The sequence below is a fragment of the Simochromis diagramma genome, unplaced genomic scaffold (assembly GCF_900408965.1).
Source record: "Simochromis diagramma unplaced genomic scaffold, fSimDia1.1 OVJJ01000296.1, whole genome shotgun sequence".
NCBI classification, from domain to species: domain Eukaryota; kingdom Metazoa; phylum Chordata; class Actinopteri; order Cichliformes; family Cichlidae; genus Simochromis; species Simochromis diagramma.
The window spans coordinates 1,598,053-1,619,536 of NW_024387004.1; the positions used below are offsets into that span (position 1 = coordinate 1,598,053).

General features: G+C 44.8%; 1 protein-coding gene across 3 annotated transcripts in view; it reads left to right on the plus strand.

The window, feature by feature from the left end:
* The window catches only part of LOC120739236 (phospholipid transfer protein), a 46,073-nt gene that overhangs the window by 7,661 nt on the left and 16,928 nt on the right, over nt 1-21,484 (plus strand). For all 3 annotated transcript variants that reach the window (XM_040040935.1, XM_040040936.1, XM_040040937.1), the window contains exons 7-11: nt 132-287; nt 362-538; nt 664-723; nt 7,124-7,288; nt 9,160-9,227. In XM_040040935.1, the coding sequence (XP_039896869.1) occupies nt 132-287; nt 362-538; nt 664-723; nt 7,124-7,288; nt 9,160-9,227 (626 nt within the window). The remainder of the gene's footprint in view (nt 1-131; nt 288-361; nt 539-663; nt 724-7,123; nt 7,289-9,159; nt 9,228-21,484) is intronic.

The following is a 21,484-nucleotide window of genomic DNA, read 5'->3' on the forward strand; positions in this document are numbered from 1 at the left end:
ATCCCTCTCTCCCTCACCTCTTGCGCTCACCTGTGTCATCTCCCTCACCTGTCTCCTTTGTGTCACCTGTGTCACCTGTCCCATAACTCCCTCTCTCTCTCTCACCCGTCTCCTCTATCTCTTTCGCTCAGATCTGCCCGGCTCTGGATCATGCCGCTCTGGTTCTTGTGAACTCACTGTTGGAGACGATCCCAGTGAGGACAGAAGTTGATCAGTTTATTGGAATCGATTATTCGCTGATTGATGATCCCGTGGTGACGTCCCGGAGCCTCGACATGCACTTCAGGGTGAAGATTACCTGAGATTACCTGATGTAGTTTTTATAGAGGCCATAAATGAATTGTGTCTGTTGTTTCCATAGGGGATGTTCTTCGACCTTTCTCACCAGAACGTCTCGTTGGTGAACTATGCTGTGGAACCCGTCATCAAAGAGTATGACCGGATGGTATACTTGGCACTGTCCGAGTTCTTCTTCGACAGTGGCTTGTTCTCCTACTACACGGCCGGAGTCTTTCAGATGCACATAGTCAATGAAAAGGTCAACCAGCATAAACAAAACATTTAGACTTAACCCTAACCCAGAACCATAAAAACCAGAACATCTAAAACCATCACAGAAGTCACTAGTTTCCTGTTTGCTGTTTGTTTCTTGTACCTGCTCAGATGCCCAAAGATCTGGAGATGTTATTGAGAACCACCTACTTTGGATTCATCATGATGCTGGTGAGCAGACACAGCAGAAACATGACTGAAACACAAGAGCAACACAATAGAAACAGAACAGAGATGGAGTGCAAGAGTAAAGGCTCATTAAAAAAGAGGTTTGTTTAATGGGATGCACCACCAGATATTGGGTAAAGCAGAAATGTCAGAATCCCAGCTAAAAACTCACAAAAGCATTTCAACAACCACCAAACAGCTAAAACAACAAACAATTAAAGAACTGGTAAACAGATTCTGCAATTCAATTCAATTTTATTTATATAGTCGCCTCAAGGTGCTTCATATGGTAAGGTAGATACAGAGAAAAATCCAACAATCACATGACCCCCTACGAGCAAGCACTTTGGCAACAGTGGGAAGGAAAAACTCCCTTTTAACAGGAAGAAACCTCCGGCAGAACCAGGCTCAGGGAGGGGCGGGGCCATCTGCTGTGATTGGTTGGGGTGAGAGAAGGAAGACAGGATAAAGACATGCTGTGGAAGAGAGACAGAGATTAATAACAGATATGATTCAATGCAGAGAGGTCTGTTAACACATAGTGAGTGAGAAAGGTGACTGGAAAGGAAAAACTCAATGCATCATGTCTGTGAAGGTTCTCAGTCACCCAGGTCATCGTAGTCAAAGGAGCTTGGAAAGAAAAGCGTCTGGACTTCTTTAAGTTGCTTGAAGATGTTTCACCTCTCATCTGGAAAGCTTCTTCAGTTCTAAGGTCAAATGGTGGGGAGTCCCAGATTTAAACCTAGTGGGAGTAACCCCCCACAGAGGGACAAAAGGACCCCCTGGTGATCCTCTAATCGCCTGAGCCGAGGTGTGAAAATGGGTGTGGATCCCAATCAGCCAGAGTTTCGGGTGAGCTCATTGTGAAACCTGGCCCCACCCTATCATGTGATTTCCTGAGGTCAGATGGCCCAGGATGTGAGTGGGCGTTAAGGCGTCTGGGGAGGGAACTCAAAACTGGATTATAGATGGCAGAGAGTTGGTGTCGTAAACCACCGCCTCTGTTCAAAGATGGTCGCTCACAGTGGACATAGATGCTTCTTTCACTCCTCTTTCAAACCATCTGTCCTCTCTGTCCAAAATGTGAACATTGGCATCCTCGAAAGAGTGACCTTTAGATGCAGATGGACTGCTGAGTCTTGTCCTGTGGAGGTGGCTCTTCTGTGTTGTGCCATGCGCTTGTGAAGTGGCTGTTTGGTCTCTCCGATGTAGAGGTCTGGGCATTCCTCGCTGCACTGTACAGCAAACACCACATTGTTAAGTTTGTGTTTTGGTGTTTTGTCTTTGTGATGAACCAGTTTGTGTCTGAGTGTGTTGCTGGGTCTGAAGTACACTGGGGTGTCGTGCTTGGAGAAAACTCTCCTGAGTTTCTCTGATACACCGGCTACATAGGGGATGACAATGTTGTTGCGTCTGTCCTTCTTATCCTCCCTCGCTGGTGTCTGGTCTTCTTTTCTGTGCCTCTTTGCTGACTTTAAGAACGCCCATTTAGGATAGCTGCACATTTTAAGTGCTTCCTTTACATGTGTGTGTTCCTTCTTTTTTCCTTCAGGCTTAGAGGGAACATGTTCTGCCCAGTGGTGTAGGGTCCTAATTACTCCAAGTTTGTGTTCCAGAGGGTGATGGGAGTCAAAGAGGAGGTACTGGTCCGTGTGTGTGGGCTTCCGGTAAACTTCGATGTTGAGGTTGCCGTTCTCTTCAATGTGCACAGCGCAGTCCAGGAAAGGCAAACAGTCGTCCTTTGTGTCTTCCCTGGTGAACTTGATGTTTTATCCACAGCGTTAATGTGCGCAGTGAAGGATTCCACTTCTTGTGTCTTGATTTTGACCCAGGTGTCGTCTACATATCTGTACCAGTGGCTGGGTACTCTTCCCTGAGCAAAGATCACAACATCACTGTTTTACCAGCTGATAAGGGAAGATGCACCGTGGTCCTAAATACTACAGATTACCACACAAAGATCACTACACTCCTCAGTGACAACAATACCTACGAAGCCTTAATGCGAGACCCCACAAGCAGCTACAAAAAGAAAGTTATAGCTTGCATTCAGGACCTTGAAAAGGACAAAATCACTGACCGCCTTACATATCACCGCCTTTACCCAGGGGATACCATACCCTGCATTTACGGACTTCCTAAAATCCACAAGGAAGCTGTCCCACTCAGACCCATAGTCAGTAGCATAAACTCAGTCACTTATAACATTGCAAAACACCTTGCTACCATCCTTGCACCTCTCGTGGAGAACACCCCACACCACATCAAGAACTCCACTGACTTCACCGACAAGGTCCAGAAACTTACCCTGGATCCAGATGAAACGATGGTGTCCTTTGATGTAGTCTCTCTCTTCACTTGCATACCCACCACAGAGGCCGTGGAGACTGTCAGAAGGATGGAAGTAGTCTGAACAGTTTATGGCTGGGGTGACTGGAGTCCTTGATGATCCTTCCCGCTTTACTGAGGCACCGCTTCCTGTAGATGTCTTGGAGGGAGGGAAGCTCACCTCCAATTATCCGTTCAGAGCACCGCACTACTCCCTGGAGAGCTTTGCGGTTGTAAGCGGTGCTGTTGCCGTACCAGGTGGTGATGCATCCAGTAGAAGGAAGCAATAGAAGGTCCTGAGGATGCGGGCGCTCATGCCTAATCTTTTCAGTCTCCTGAGAAAGAAGAGGCGCTGCTGCGCCTTCTTCACTGTTTTGTTTATGTGTCCTGACCACGTAAGATCCTCAGCCAGATGTACACCAAGAAACCGGAAGCTGCTCACTCTCTCCACAGCAGCGCCGTTGATGGTGATGGGGGTGTGTACTTCTCTGCACCTCCAGAAGTCCACTATCAACTCCTTTGTCTTTGCGACGTTGAGGGTGAGATGGTTGTCTTGACACCAGTGGGTCAGGGCGCTGACCTCCTCCCTGTAAGCCGTCTCATCACCGTTGGTGATAAGACCCACCACTGTAGTGTCGTTCGCAAACTTGACAATGATGTTGGAGTTGTTAACCTCAGTGTGTGAAGAGGACTCTCCATTTACATGCACAAACTGGAGTCTATTAGATAGATATGATACAAACCACTGCAGCACAGTACCTGTAATACCTACAGCATGTTCTAATCGCTCTAATAGGATATTATGGTCGACAGTATCGAACGCTGCACTGAGGTCTAGCAGGACAAGCACAGAGATGAGTCCACTGTCAGAGGCCATAAGAAGATTATTTGTAACCTTCACTAAAGCTGTTTCTGTGCTGTGATGAGCTCTGAAACCTGACTGAAACTCTTCAATGAGCCTCTGCAGATGATCTGTTAGCTGTTTGACAACTACTCTTTCAAGGATGTTTGATATAAAGGAAGGTTGGAGATTGGCCTATAATTAGCTAAGACTGCTGGGTCTAGAGATGCTTTTTGAGTAAAGGTTTAACTACAGCCAGCTTGAAGGCCTGTGGTACATAGCTGATTATTAGAGATAGGTTGATCATATTTAAGATTGAAGCATTAATTAATGGCAGGACTTCTTTGAGCAGTTTTGTAGGAATGGGGTCTAAAAGACACGTTGATGGTTTGGAGGAAGTAATTATTGAAGTTAACTCAGAAAGATCAATTGGAGAAAAAGAGTCTAACTTAACATCAATGGTACTAAGAGTAGCTGTATATAATATTACATCTGTGGGATGATTATTGGTAATTTTTTCTCTAATGATTAAAATTTTATTTGTGAAGAAGTTCATGAAGTCATTACTAGTTAACGTTAAAGGGATGGTTGGCTCAACAGAGCTCTGACTGTTTGTCAGCCTGGCTACAGAGCTGAAGAGAAATCTGGGGTTGTTCTTATTTTCTTCAATCAGTGATGAATAGTAAGATGTTCTGGCTTTGCAGAGGGCTTTCTTATAAAGCAGCAAACTATTTCTCCAGGCTAAATGATGATCCTCTAAATTTGTGACACGCCATTTCCTCTCCAGCTTACGAGTCATCTGCTTTAGGCTACGTGTTTGAGAATTATACCATGGAGTCAGGTACTTCTGATTAGAGACCTTAGTTTTCACAGGAGCTACAGTATCCAGAGTCGTACGTAGTGAGGAGGTGAAATTATTAACAAGATAATTGACCTCTGTTGGGGTAGCGTTCAGATAGCTGCTCTGCTCTGTGTTGGTACAGGGCATTGAAGATGATAACAGTGGGTGGATTATATTCTTAAACTTAGTTACAGCGCTTTCAGAAAGACATCTACTTTGATAAAGTCTACTCTCCACCGCTGTGTAATCAATTATTGTAAATGTAAATGTTATCAGGAAATGATCAGACAGGAGAAGGAGAGGGTTTTCAGGAAACACTGTTAAATGTTCAGTTTCTATGCCATATGTTAAAACAAGATCTAGAGTGTGATTAAAGTGGTGGGTGGGTTCTTTCACATTTTGAGAGAAATCAACTGAGTCAAAAAGATGTAAACACAAAGCATGGAACCCATGTTCACCCAACGGTTCACCATGACTAGAAACAGGTGACATTACAGCTGAACTAAATCTAACTACTGACACAGATGAAGTAAAACATAATGCACACGGACAAAAAGGCTAACACAACAAAACAGGAAACATACATGGGAACTGAACAGTGACGAAGTCCAACTGAAACACTGGGTCAAGGAACCCTGACACACATGTGAAAAACATTGAAATCAATTCCCTCTTACTTTTGCTGTCTTGCTTCAGTCAAGTTAAAAACTTCCTGCCTAGCTGTATCTCTCAGTGTGCTTCATTTCCCAAATATTGCAAAATTCGGCAAAATTGCAAAATGCTTATGTGAAACTCCACGGCAGACCCGAAGCCATATTTGTGCTTTGCAGCATATTTTATTTGCACATACAGTTGCTGAATATACATATGAACGGCCGCAGCGTCCTAATTCCAAACACCAGCAACAACAAACATAGGTACAATATTTGGCTTTATATTTTTGTGTTTTAATAATAATAATAATAATAATAATACATTTTATTTGAAAGCGCCTTTCAAAACACTCAAGGTCACTGTACATAGTAGAGTAAAAGCAACATAAAAGCAAGAAGTTTACAGAATCATAAAAGCATAAGACATAAACAAATAAAATAGCAGAGTGGAGAGGTTATGTGGGATAAGCTATTTTGTACAAGTGGGTTTTGAGTTTGGACTTAAAGAGAGAGAAGGAAGAGATGTTTCTTAAATCAGGAGGTCGGGAATTCCAGAGTCGTGGAGCAGCTGAAAGCCCTGCTCCCCATGGTTGCAAGACGGGGGGAAGGGACGGAGAGAGAAAGGGAAGAAGAAGATCTGAGACAACGAGATGGGGCGGTGATCTTAACCAGATCAGAGAGATATGGAGGAGAGAGATGATGAATAGCCCTAAATGTATACAAGAGTATTTTGAAATTGATGCGATATTTGACCGGGAGTCAATGAAGCTGCTGCAAGACAGGAGTGATGTGGTGGGCAGAAGGGGTCCTGGTGATGATAGGGGCAGCAGAGTTCTGGACGCGTTGGAGCTTGTGGATGGATTTTTGAGTAAGACCAAAAAGAAGTGAATTACAATAATCAATCCGGGAAGTAACAAGGCTATGGACAAGAATGGCAGCGGCATGTGGGGAGAGAAAAGGACGGAGACGATTAATGTTGCGCAATTGAAAATATGCAGACCGAGTAATATTATTAATGTGTGAATTGAAAGATAGAGTGCTGTGGAGGATGAGACCCAAGCTTTTCACAGAGGAAGAAACGAAGACCGGTGAGTTATTGATAGTAACAGAGAAACTGTTGGTTCTGGATAATGTAGATTTAGAGCCGACCAAGAGGAGCTCGGATTTATTACTGTTGAGTTTGAGAAAATTAGAAGAGAACCATGAATTTAGTTCAGCTAAACAGAGGGTGAGGGAGGATGGGGGAAGAGCAGAATCAGGTTTAGTGGACAGATAAAGCTGGGTGTCATCGGCATAACAGTGAAACTGGATATTGTATTTACGGAAAATATGTCCAAGCGGTAGATAATGAAAAGAAGGGGCCCAGGACAGATCCCTGGGGCACGCCAGTGGTCAGAGGAAAGGGCTGAGAAGTAAAGGATTTGAGTTGAATGAACTGAGTGCGATCAGACAAGTATGATATGATGAAGATATGGTTTTATCCTCAATTACTTTGAAACAGTGGCCTCTGCTGTGATATCATTGTGTTTTTGATGAAGTCTCACAAGTGTCAGCTTTATTTTGATATCAAGATGATTTACACAGTTTGTAATTGCTGAGAAATAGTCAGTTAGCTCTGGGCACGTCATTTTCCAGCAGGAATGTTAGGAATAACCCTGGGGCTTAACAAGTTAATAAAGTTAAACTTTTCAGTGTGTAACACCAGCCTGATTTTCTGTTCTCCTTGTGTACTCTGGGTAGAACCCGGCACTGGTGGATGCTCCACTATCTCTCCAGCTCGCCGTCAACTCTCCGCCCAAAACCTCCATCAAGACGTCTGGAGCCACGGTTGTCATGACTGCCATCGTCAATGTGATGGTGCTGCCTCCAGGTCAGCCTCCGGTTCAGCTGAGCAGCATGACCATGGTACATACACACACACACACAGGCACACACACACACACACACACACACACACACACACGCACACACATTGGACACAACCAAAGCAGACTCTGAAGACTGTACACTGTGGTCTGGTTTGATACTGCTGATCACTGCGTCATGATAACGTTCTTAAGGACTTGTTTAGGATTACTGGTGTTGTTTTAAAATGGGTCATGTCATATCTAACAGATCTTTTACTGTTTGTATGAGTCAGTGATATCTGAAATAACAGTTCTGCCTTTGATAGAAATTGTCTTAGCTGGGCTGGTCTGGTTGCCACGCTGGTGACCTGATAATCTGGTGAAGACTGGATGGCTGCACTGGTCCTTTTAAAAGGCTGATTATATGTGTTTGATGGCTTTTAATCTGAGGCAGAAGACAAACTCCAAATCCACCCTAACCGGACGGAGGATAACAGCTGTTCTTTAAAAACACACCGCAGGAACCTCTCATGACTTCCTTATCATCTAATGAATATTTCTAAATTCAGACTGCTGGTGTCAAAAGGCTGAACTGCTCTTACTGATTATTGTGACCGTCGTCTTTCTTCTGTTTTAACAAATTAGCTTTGACTTGTCTTCAGACTGTGCAAAATGCTGCGTCAAGACTTTTACCTGTCACCAGCTGAAGCTCACATGTCATTCCATGAAGTCACTCCATGGCTTCTCTTCATTGGCTGCCAATGTAAAATAAATGGCCTGCATTTGTATAGCGCTTTACTTAGTCCCTAAGGACTCCAAAGCGCTTTACACGTTCAGTCATCCACCCATTCACACACACATTCATACACTGGTGATGGCAGCTACATTGCAGCCACAGCTGCCCTGGGTACAAGGATATTTGGCATGCAGCCTGGAGCAGCCTGGGATCGAACCACCGACCTTCTGTTTAGTGGCTGACCTGCTCTGCCACCTGAGCTACAACCACCCCGTTTTAAATGTATTTTAGGTTTCACCTTAAAATTCTAGTTTTAACTTGTAGCGCCCTACATGGTGAAGCTTCCCAGTATATCTCTGATCTGCTGAAACCCCATCGTTCTTCCTGAGCTCCTAGGTCATTAAGTCAATGCCCCACACACTCGGTTCATGCTGTAAAGACTCCTTTGAATCCTTTTAAAAGTTACTAAGCTTTACTTATATAACATCATACAGAGAATATATCTGTCCCAGGCAAAGAAATGAAGATGAAGACCCTAAAGAAACTCTGAAATTGTCTGTGTCTAGGCAGGCAGGACTCGAGGAGGCGGAAGAAACTCAAAATACACAGCTTTATTGCTGGGATGAAGCAGAACAGAAAAACACTAACTAAACTGGGAGTACCGAATAACTAGACAGGTTGGCAAACAGAGCACACAGAGGGAGAGAGGGTGAACAGACGTTAAGGACGCGACAGTGACACAAAGGCACACTGGGCTTAAATACACTGAGGGAGTCATCAAGGAATTAGAGACAGAAGGGGAACACAGCTGGGAGAAATAAGACCTAACGAGACAGGGGGAGCAAAGCTGGAACACTGACATCAGACAGGAAACAAAACACACTTTACTAAGACACGGACTAGACAGAGAGAGACAGACTTGACACTGACCAAAGCCTACTAAATAATAATCATAATCAAAACAGTATCACTGATAAATCAAATCATAAATCATAATCTAGAAAAACACCAAAGCATGAAAAACAGAAAGCTGGGTCAACATGACCCAGAACCGTGACAGAAATGTGGTTGAAGCATCCCTGTGGCTTCAGTGTTTGCGCCTTCTTGTCATTTATGATCTTTGAGCCTTTCAACAAGAAAAAACTCACAGACTTTGAGGTGGAAACTAAAAGCGTCTTTTTCCCTTCTTGCAGGAGACCAAGTTCAATGCCAAAGTTTCCATGAGAGGAAAACGTCTGTCTGTTCACGCTGACCTACGCAGGTTTGCATGTTTCACTTCTTTGTTTCTGCAACATGTTCATTAAATATCAGATTGGCCTAACCCAGTCACCCCACACTCACTCGATTGTGTTTGCACATTGAAATCTGTAGCAAGATTTTTTTCCTGCAGCAATATTTGAATACAAATATCTCAAAAACCTTAAAATCAAAATTTCCACTGATCTTCCTTACCGTGAAAATCAATCAGTCTCAAGTTTCAAGTTTTATTTTATCCTATATATGTAAGAGTGGCACATCACTACCAGCAAAGAAATTCTTAGGCTCAGAGCCCCCTCAATATTTCATGTAGAAAAAAAGCAAAATTGCACACAAGGTAATACTAATACAAAACACAGTATATCCTTGTAACTCCTTGGCTCTTGAGGGAGGCGGCCGCACTTTCTCTCTCTCCCTTATCTTCCCTGCTGGGCTTCTCATGTCTTTTATATAGTCTCGATTATTCTCTAACCCAGGGGTCGGCAACCTTTCTGATGATGAGTGCATCTAAAATTTCCTCAGAAGTCAGTGTGCCATATGACTGCATTAGCAATAAATTTAATAACACTCTACATGAACAGTTACACACTGTATAGAACAACTTTATAGGATTATATTTGTGTGCAGATGTTGGCAGCTGTCAGTGAATAGTTATCAGCTATTATGAAACAAAAAAAAAGACTTTTTTATCCATAACAGCAAATGAACTGTACAACAGAAAATCCAAATGCTATTTATGGTCTCCTCACAACAATGATAAGAAAAATAAACTGGGCCAATATGATGACATGTTTGTTAATACAGAGACACACATGTTAATGTGATCTCTGGTCTCCCACTCAGAGACACAGGTCTCCGAGTGTCCAGCATTCAGAGGCTGCCTGAGGACTCATGTGAGAGAAAACCTGCTCACACAGACATGTAGATATATATATATATATATATATATGTATATGTTCTTCCTCTACACCCCCCCCCCCCCCAATTTTTGCACATGTCGAGGAGCGTGTCAGGCTACATTTCACTGTGTGTTATACTTGTATAACTATGCATGTGACAAATAAAGAACCTTGAACCTTGAACCTTGAATGTAGAGCCAAATACTGTCAATAAGGCCTCTGCAATGTTCTGAAGACAGTTAAACTTGTCAGGCAGTGATGTCCAGCAGGTGAAAATGCAGCTCCATGAACACGCACAGCTGTGGATTCCAGCTGCGTCCGTAGGCCTGCAAACTTTGACCCCACAGAGTCGAGCTTTTCAGTTCAATCAACTGCATTTCAATGTCGCATTAACTGGCATGAACTCAGCCAGTTAATGCGAGACAAACCCAGCTGCTCTTTAAAGCTTTCTGGTTTGATCAGAAAAGAAAATATTGGTCCATACGCCTGAAAGTCCTGAAAACACATTGTGAATTCTGTCTCGAGTACGGATGTATCCGTGTATTTCCGTGGTGCTGATGCTGCGCTGAGCGGACAGCTGCTGAAGAATTTAAAGTGTCAGAATGTGGAAATTTAAACATCGCTTGAAAAAACTGCCAGCTAGCAACGTCCCTCTCACTGGTAGGCTAAGTTATTTTTAGCTAATTACAAGTTGAATCTGGTAGTTGGGGTCATTAGCTAAGATACTGTCATTAAGAAGCGGCACAACTAATGTGTCTATGCGAGCTAATTTGAGATGTGCACCACTGGTGCGGCCATTTATTTTTTTAATGCACCTTCTGAGATTAATTCACTGCGTGTCGTGCCCAGGCCTGGACTGGGACAAAACATCAGCCCGGGCATTTTGACTAGAGACCGGCCCCCCAGGTATTAAAGCCATAAAGCCTTTGAATGAAAACAGACGCTGTGGTGACAGTGATGTACAGTCTTGTTGGTATATGTATGATTTCTATACATTTTACATCAGATAAAAACTTTGGTTGTTAGATTCAGATAATTATTTATTAAAAGCGAAACATTTCATACTGTACTAATGTATGCATATTTCATGTGTTTTTATTTGATGTAGGTTTGGGAGAGAGCAGGGATGGGAGGTGTGTGTGTGTGTGGGGGGGGGTGTTCTTATTACTGCGGCATATTACTGTGAAAACAAACCTTTATATGCTGTTGCAAAAAGCAATAAAAATATTGTTTAATAAAAAAAATAAAAGCGAGACATTTTAACTGAAAATAAGAAAGAAAAGTATTTCCTTGTGCCCCCCTCTCCCTGTTAATGCCCTACCTGGCCCTCTGGCAACACTTTGCTAGACCCGCCCCTGCACAGTTACCAGCTGTCAGCTACTTAGAAAAGGATCCTGGTGTTATTTGTCTCTCAGAAACAGTTCATAACTTCAACTCATTCATGTCACCTAAAAGGTAAACCTGTTTCTCCATCACCTGTTCAGCTCTGATGAATCAGTAAGGACATCTCCTGGTTTCATCTTCATGTTTCCCTCTCACCACATAACCAAACCGACATCATGACCAGCAGGTTTACAGCTGTGGCTCCAGCAAACATCAGCTGATACTAGAAATTAATATTAAATAAATTCTAACAACAGCTGATCAAACGTGCTGCTGTTGTTTAGCGACATCCGCTGGTTTCCTCTTTCTGGTGCAAAGTGGGCGATAAACAAACAAGAGAGACGATCAGCTGATCATTGATCAGTTTCATGATTGAAGGAGCAACAGGAGAGGCAGGGGGGAGAATGAGAGGAGAAGAGGCAGCTATGCAGCGTAACGACGCAGAAAAACTGCAGCTTTCTGTTCCTTTTCACCTCAATAAGAAACATGTAATATTTTCACTGAATATGGGATGATTCCGTTTTTTACGGGACAGTTGGCAACTCTACTAACTAACCTTATGAATAAAATAAAGTTCATTATCAGTAACATCAATTACCCACCCAGCTGTATAGAAACTCTGTCATGCTAGCTACAATACAGTTACAATAACTCAACTGACGGTAAAAAGTCAGCATAACGAAAATAAACTCCACCTAAACTTGGTTTATATCTGACCCAGATAGACTGCAGGTCATAACTTCTTACCTGGAGTTCACCTGACACTCAGACCGGCGGCCGCCTCGGGTCTCTGCTCCTCCTGCCTCTCCTTCCCTCATCCACCTGCTGGCCTCTGTGGAAGCTCCGCCACAGCCACCACCAAACAACTGAGTTATTTTTACACACTGGCCAATCCACCAGCTTTCACTGTTTATACCGTTACTAAAACAAAACCCCTCCAAAACAAAACAAAACATTGGCCCAGTCGTGCCATCAGTTAACCCGTCGCGTGCCATCTGTGGCATGTGTGCCCATTTTTATTTCAAACATTTCAAACATGTGCCTTCACAATCATTACAAAATATCATTCCATTTGTTGCTTGAAAGGGAGTCGGCAGAAGCATATACTTTTTTGTCCCTACCCCCTCAAGTTTTACCTCTCATTCAGTTAATTTTCTTTTAGTCTTAAATTAAACAAACATCATATGAAGCAAAAGTAAAGCAAAACACAAACATACATCAAAAACAAGTATAGTTTCTTTCATATGAAAAAGACAGAATGTGTAAATTTGCAGATTCACAAGTTATGGAAAAAACAAACAAACAAAAACAAAAAGAACAACAACACCATTACCAGCAACATCACTGTCCTGGGTTAACCCTGTTTTCTTCATTCTTATAATTATTTAAAATTATTTTAAGCTAGTTTATGTTTTTACTTTCTTTTATTTCTTCTGTTAGACGGTGTTTATTAAACGCAATATGGATAAGATCTTGGAGAAGCTCATAGTGTCACAGTCTGGCTGAGGCAGACTGTATGTGTTTGCAAGAGAGGACTCAAACGCAGACCAAAAACTGAACGTGACGTGGATTTAACAAAAAACAAGCCGTTTATTGAGGCTAGGAAACAAGGTACAAACAAAGGGTATAGGTGAAACTAAACAATAACCTAAACTGGGTGAACCAAAACTAAACATGAAGAAACCTTAAACATGGTGAACTGACATGGATACCTGAAGTTGTGACGTGGATGAGCAGACGACCTGACAAGGAATGACTGAAGACACACAGACTAAATACACACAGGAGGATAATGAGGGAAATGGAAACACATGGGGAAACAGCTGACACACATGAACATAACGACGTCACGAGGGGAAAGTAAAACTAAAAACATTGAACATAGGAACACAGGACCCCTTCAAAATAAAACAGGAAACATAATGAGACGCAGACATGACTACATGAACTTGACAACGTAAGACAGACATGAAACACATGAAGGGCAAGGGAGACTTCACAGGGGTTGGAAGACACAAAGGGAATCTAAAAACAAATGAACTAGAAAAGCTAATGAGTTTAATCACATACTATAAACATCAAAATAAACTAAAACTCAAAACACCGGGTCATAAGACCCAGGATCGAGACAACATAACATAACATCTTGAAGAAGAACAACGGGAATTGAGACCTGGTGACCAGTGACGGACATTAGACCAACTCTTAAATTGGATGCAGTTTGTTCGCACTAACCAAAACAACTGCCATCTTCATCTCATGCGGCCCCCCCCCCCGGCGCCAGCTGGATGCTCAAGGCAAAAGCTAAGGGGAATAACAATTCTCCTTTAGATAGCAAGACTGTGTTGTGACTTTCTCCCTCCTCGTTCAAGGTCACCCGCGTCGACCGAAGATTGTTGACTTTGCTTAACCGGGAGAAGGGACACTTTCTCTCGGCTGAATGAGGAACACACACACATACACACACATACGCATGTACACTGACACAGACCTACACTCACCCCCCCACCCCCTCCAAACGCCTCCGAAGCGTCTGTCTTCTATGTTGTGAGATGTGATGATTCATGTGCTAAGGTTTTTTTTTCTGTTGGATCTCCCTGTTGGAGCTCAGTCTGGAGGGAGTTCTTTGTTCTCCTCGTCTTTCCTCATGTTGTGCATTTTCGATTGTTATACCTCTCTGACCTGTTTTGCAGTCCAGCAGCCTGATGGCCTGTGGGTAGAAACTGTCCCTGAATCTGGTCCTGTGAAGAGTGTAAGGCTGGGTGGGCTGGGAGCAGAGAGGATCATCTGGGCCTGTAGAGGTCCTGGATGACCGGCAGCTCAGACCTGGTGCTATGCTGTGCATAGAACTTCCAGTATGTTCCGGAAGCTGTTGAAGAACTTCTGGTATGATGGCGCCTGTGTTTGGCTCTGCCGCTGCCGGGTGCAGTTTGTCGCGCTCCACTTTTGTATTATTTTTTTCTGCTCTGCTGTTCTCATTTAGTTTTAACGATGTATTGGCTGCCTTGGTGTATGATCGTCTGGCTTTGCTATCCATCCGATCCTCTATGATGCCTCACGATGTCTCTTCGTCCTCCTTTCGGCATTTTCCACCCTCCTCCATCAGCTGGATCTTTGTCGGGCGTTTTCGCCACGGAGAAGGAGAAGGAGAAGAGGAGGTATTCAGGTAAAGCTCAGGCTTTACTGGCGGTGGGGTTCGGCTGGTAAGCGACGCCAAGCGTGCCTTGTCTCCTGAGCTCAGAGAAGCTCCATGGAGGGGGACTTGTTTTCCACGTCCCTGTTTGGATACGCTGGGCCCGGCTCTTTGAGACCGGCCTGCCTGAGGAGGGTTTATCCAGACTCTTCTGCCGGCTGGCTTTTTCTTCCCACGGTGAGCGGATTCTACGAGCGTGATGGTTCAAACCCTGAGTTTCCTTTAACTCGAGCCTCCGCAAATACGGAGGCTTCTACTGAATATGGCGCTTTTTAACGCTCGATCTCTGTCTAATAAATCATTCTTGTTGAATGATTTTATATTATCTAAAAAACTGGATTTTTTATTCTTGACTGAGACATATGCTATTCTGCATGCTTTTAAACAGTTTAAAATTACAATTCATTGTTTTATATGTGAATTATATATGCTAAATTACTATTAAAAAAATGACTGACTAAGTATTTTAGGCTTTAGTTTACTTCAGCCATATTCCATATAAATCAGGTATCATACAAAAGTAAAAATAGCTTCAAATACAGTCATGACAATAAAAGAATATGACTTTAAGGACTTAACAACATTAATTCAGTTACACCAACATCTCTGACAAATTAGCACTAAGGGAACACTGAATGACCTGGTGGGTTTTGTCCATTAAACTACTCGTCTAAGATTACCACAAAGTAAAAGATCTCTCAGCAACATTGTGCAACATTTTAGGCACTGTTGCCCCGATCAGATCAGTGAGCTGGGATGTTTTATTCTAAACATGAACTACTGTTAGAGCAACAGACATGGACTACATGCCCCACACAACAAACACATGCCTGCTCCTCTCGTTAGCTGAAATTAACTGCTGGCATATTTGTTTTACATCTATACTGTCCAGTCTGGACATGGCATCACATTATTCATGGTTACATACAATTTTAGACTGATGTGGGCCAAGCCTAGCACCTACTTGCCAACCTTGAGACCTCAGAATTAGGGAGACATTCAAAGGGGCTGGGGGGGGGGGGGGGGGGGTATACATGTACATATATATACAAAAAACTTGAATCTTACAGTGTTTATTTATCGGATAAAATAAGTTAAATATCACCGTTATTATTGTCTGACCGGAAACAGGCCGGGGGTGTCCAAATTCAGAGGCTGCGTCCACCTGAGGACCCGGCCTTTGTGGTCTAAGTGGGCCGGGTCCTCCGGAAGCCAGGTAGACCGGAAATGTGAAATTGGACGGTCTAGCCTTCAGAATTACGTCACCTGCCGTCTGCTCCTTGCTGTCTAAAATATAACCGGAGTTCTCACACAGCAGTTTATTCAGCTGTGTGAGAACCCGGAGGAATCCTCCCGAGGGATTAATAAAGTTTTATTTAATCTAATAACTTTAATCTCAGCCAAAATGATTTACTCACCAACAAATAAAACACAACTAAAGCACTGAAAAAGGCCAAACAATAACATGTTTAAGTTATTTGACACACAGCTACATTCTCGCCTGAAAATGTGTTAAAAGTTTATTTTGCGACCCAGAAAGAGAAATAAGAGTAATATTAAAACTAAGTAGCTGCAGTACTAGTAGCCATTGTTGGAAACTGGAATTGGCTGGGCCAGTCTGGGATATGGTTTTCAGTTTTGTTGTCCGGGTGGAAAATCAGGAGAAATTGGGGAGAATGGTCGCCCCGGGAGATTTTCGGGAGGGGCACTGAAATTCGGGATTCCCCGGAAAAATCGGGAGTGTTGGCATGTATGTCCTAGCATAGCCTGTAACGTTATTGTGACGGACACATTATATGAGTGAACTTGAGTTTAAGTGACTTACAGGTTTCTTTGAAAAACACTTTCTTATATCCAGGTTCTTCCTTTTTGCTGCCGTCCTCCTCTCCTCCTCGCAGCGCAGGCTTGCCGCTGCTGAAACTAAACAGAGCTCCCTGAAAGGCTCAGCCAATCACATTGGCCATATTTGTCACATGACGTAGGACTCCAGCAGAGAACGTAATTTAACTCTTTCTGCTCCGCTGGGTGAATGAGACGCTGACAGATCGTTTTTTTCTTGTTGTTCTTTACTCGAAGAGATCAAATTATTGGTGGGGACAATTCAATAATCGCTGGATATTGGTGGGGACACGTCCCTTCCGTCCATGCCAAATCTACGCCCTTGCCCTATTTTATCTCGCCCTGAACTGGAGATAGCTACACATGCATTTATTTCCTCACGCTTGGACTATAGTAACTCTTTGTTTATGTGTCTAAGCAAAGGTTCTCTGGATCGTCTGCAGGTTTTCCAAAACGCTGCAGCTACGCTGTTGACAAAATCCTCCAAGTATTCTCATGTGACACCATTGCTATCTCAGCACTTTGTGATTCTGTCTAGAAAGGTGCTATATAAAAAATGTAAATAAAATGTTATTATTATTTTATGGTGGGATCATCTGACCTCCTCCATAGATCTTTGTTTACAGAGCATTCCTGCCGTACCAGGTTGTGATGCAGCCAGACAGAATACTCTTGATGGTGCATTGATAGAAGCTGGTAAGTATTGTGGGGTCCAGAGTACAAACCTCCAAACCTCTTCAGCCGGCGCAGAAGGAAGTGCTCGCTGCTTTTATGATGACGTCCATGTGATGTGAGCAGCTCAGATCCATATGAGCTTTGTCATCCTCTAAAGAGTGACCTTTGAACTTTAGTTGCAGATGAACAGCCGAGTCTTGTCCCGAGGTGGCTCTTGTATCTTGTGCCATGTATTTATGAGGTGGTTATTTGGTGTCTCCAGTGTAGAGGTCTGAGCACTCCTTGGTACACTGCACAGCTACACCACGTTGTGAAGTTTGTGTCTGAGTGTGTGGCTGGGTCTGAAGTACACTGGGATGTTGTGCTTGGAGTAGACTCTCCTGAGTTTGAGACGGCGTACTCTTTCCATTTCTGGGTTACCATGGCGATGAGTTCTGTCTGATGTGATATGGTGTGGGAGTGGCTTCTACAAGCATTTCATTGATGACGTCCACTGCCCACGTGACAGGGTTCCTGGGTCGTTGACTCAGAGTTTTCAGTTTGTCTCATGTCCGGTTTATTCTCTGTTTTCACTCCCTATTCTTTGTGCCAGCCTTTCCCTGTGTGTTAGTTCAATTATCTTCAGCTGTTCACTCACCAGTCTCCACCTACCTGCGAGTCCTACACACACCCCTGACAGAATGACAAGACCTGTGCCACGAAGACATGTTTGTGACCCAGCGGACTCGGACCTTTTCAAGTAGCAGGAGGCAGTGCTTTCCCTTTGGGTGGAGAAGTTCCAGAGGAAACTGTTATTAATAATTGTTAATAATTTTACCTCCTCACTACATACAACTGGATACTGTAGCTCCTGTGAAAACTAAGGTCTCTAATCAGAAGTACCTGACTCCGTGGTATAATTCTCAAACACGTAGCCTAAAGCAGATGACTCGTAAGCTGGAGAGGAAATGGCGTGTCACAAATTTAGAGGATCATCATTTAGCCTGGAGAAATAGTTTGCTGCTTTATAAGAAAGCCCTCCGCAAAGCCAGAACATCTTACTATTCATCACTGATTGAAGAAAATAAGAACAACCCCAGGTTTCTCTTCAGCTCTGTAGCCAGGGTGACAAACAGTCAGAGCTCTGTTGAGCCAACCATCCCTTTAACGTTAACTAGTAATGACTTCATGAACTTCTTCACAAATAAAATTTTAATCATTAGAGAAAAAATGACCAATAATCATCCCACAGATGTAATATTATCTACAGCTACTCTTAGTACCATTGATGTTAAGTTAGACTCTTTTTCTCCAATTGATCTTTCTGAGTTAACTTCAATAATTACTTCCTCCAAACCATCAACGTGTCTTTTAGACCCCATTCCTACAAAACTGCTCAAAGAAGTTCTGCCATTAATTAATGCTTCAATCTTAAATATGATCAACCTATCTCTTTTTTTTTTTTTTTTTTTTTTTTTTTTTTTTTTCTAAATGACATCAGAAACAGCAGTATGCGACATTACGTGATGGCAGAGCTTCAGTTCATCCTTTGTCATTTTTTTTTTTTTTTTTTTTTTTTTTTTTTAAATAAATAGGACAGGGGGAATGAATGAGAGAAAGAGGGGGAGAGAAAGAGAGAAAACCAAAGGGGAGAAGAGACGGTGAGAAGGGGGGGGAAGAGAGAGAAAAAAAACAAACAAAAAAAAAAAAAAAACCTCCTGGGTCACCTGTATGGAGAAAGAAAAAACAAACAAAAAACAAACAGAGGAGACAGCAAACAACAAAGAGCAACATAATAATAGAGAAAACAAAGCACCATCACAATAAACTAGCTAGTCATAGATATCAATAGTTACTAAATAATAAACGATATTGTGCAGCACGCAAGATAGACAGCGCACAATGTGCTTTGAGGCAGCAGCCAAGAAAGCTGTAGTCCGCGTCTGTGAATACCCGTGTGTACACCTGTGTGCATACCTGTGTGGATCAGCATGCTTGCATTCCAAAGGTTTCTCCATGTAACGATCTGCTAGGGAGTGTGGGGAGCCACAGCCCCGTCCTCCAGGGCATGAAGCAGGTATGGAGGAGATCAAGACTCCAGACATCCAGAGGCCCCCAGAACACAAGAGACCAAGGAAGACCAACAGAGGGGCAGCCGCGCCACTGTCCCAGTAAGAGCTGAGGAGAGTCCCAGATGAGGGCTCACTCAGCAGCCGCGGAGCAGAAGCCAGGGGGAGTTGCAGTGACGCGCCCGTGAGCTCCGCCGGCAGCCAGCTGTGCCTGAGTGACCGAGCCCCAGGCCGAGAGGCCGGGGGCACCCCACCTCCGGAGTGGCCCGAGCGAGCCCCAGGCTCCAGGCCCCGATAAGCGGCCGCCAAGGAGTGAGCCGGTGTGTACCCGGACGCCCACCCCCAGACACAAAGAACCACCAACGCACCGACACCTGAGGGAGTCCGCCACTGGCAGGGGAAGTGGTGGTGGGTGGAGATAGGCCTCCAAACCTTGGAGGGCCTGAGATGTCCCCAGAGAGGTGGCGTCTGATACCCAACCTGACATATAGACACAGACATACAGGCACACACAGACACAAACATCCATTCCCACCCTCATGCTCTCATAGGCACTTACTCCACACTCAACCAACATGGAGACAGACATAAAGAGACGCTGTACACACAATCACACTCCCCAAGCGTACTCTACAAACCGGGTCTAGGTACCCTTGCCCCTGGAGGGGGGAATTGCACCCAGACCCAGGTGGTGTTACCCTTTTCCCTGCGGTGGGGAGAGGCAGACCACCCCGACTCCGCAGCAGCAGGGAGGCCCCACACCCCAGACCGCAGTCGGACGGCCAACTCCTCCTCCTAGCCCCCCCGCTCCAGCAGGCCGCAGAGAATGGGGGTGGGAGAAGACTCCAAACCTCCCTCCACCCGCTCATTGTAGTGTTGATGCATATGTGTTCTAAGGTGCAATTAAAACCCAGGAGGGCATGGAGCTACCTGCCAAGGAGCAGCAGGTAGGCGCATAGTCCCTCCTGCTAGCCCTCAATGACTAAGTGTATTTAAAATTGAGAGGTGGGCAACGACGTCAGGGGTGAGGTATACACCCTGATGGTAATTTGGACTCCGTGATTGTGCCCACCCCCAAGATCCTATATGTATGTGTAATGAGAGTGTGAATAATGTGAATGTCTAAGTTGTGGGATAAAATTGAGGCAGAGGCAGCCAGAAGGGGACAGAGGGGGGGGGTAGCCTCCTCTGCACCCTGGTGACATACCCCTACTCCAAGGCCCTGCATGTGTGGGTGGTTGTGGAGGAGCGGGAAGAGGGAGGCAGCTGGAGATGGGGAGGGAAGGAAGGGAGGGGCAGGTAACCCCTCCCTGGGGCCAGCTCCCCCGCTGACCCCAGTAGGCACTCCCACCCTCCGCGACCCGCCAGGGAAAGGGGGCCCAGGCCCATCAGACCGGGGCCCAGTGCAGTAGCGCCCCCCGGCTCCACAAAGCCCTGGACAGTCCACCCAACCCCACCACAGAGAAAACTACACCCACCCCACCATCCATTCATCTTCCAGACTACATGAGACAATAGACGCCCAGGCTGAGATCTTCCTCCACCTCTCCTGTGTCTCCCCCTCCTGCAGAGAGTTCCTGAGGAGAGGAAAGCTCCTGCAAGGTGTGACAATCTCCCCCACCAGTTGAAGAGCCCCCCAGGCGGCTCGACGCACCGGCGGCACCCCGCGCCAGGGATGGGCCCCCATGCACCCACCCGCCCACAACCCCGGCGACACACAAACCAGGACCCAAGGCCCCGAGGCCCGGCCCGGGCCCCAGCCCAGAGACGGAGCACCCCCAGAACCTCACGCCCATCCCGGACCCACCCAGGGGCAGCCAGGCTACCAGGTCAGTAACCCACGTCCGTCAGCACAGACCCTCCCCTAGCCCCGCTGCACGCAGCCACGAGGAAACAGTCACCCGAGAGCCAAAAGAGCCCCCACCCGGACATGACCGCTACCCCGGGTTGAGCCCCCCAAGGAAGATGCCTCCGGGGAACCCCCCGACGCCCTAAGCCTGTCCCTACCGCCACACCAATCACAACAGTGAAGGCAGGACCAAACTATGACCCCCCACCCCCACTAGGTGATGAAGCTGATCAAAGGAGCCCAGAGCAATTGATCTGATGTGGTGGCAGAGGCTGTATCAAGACTAATGTAATCTAATAGATAATTTCTATATTGGTTAGAATTAAGATTGTTTTTATTTTTCCAGTTCATGAGGACAGTTTTCTTGGCTATGCA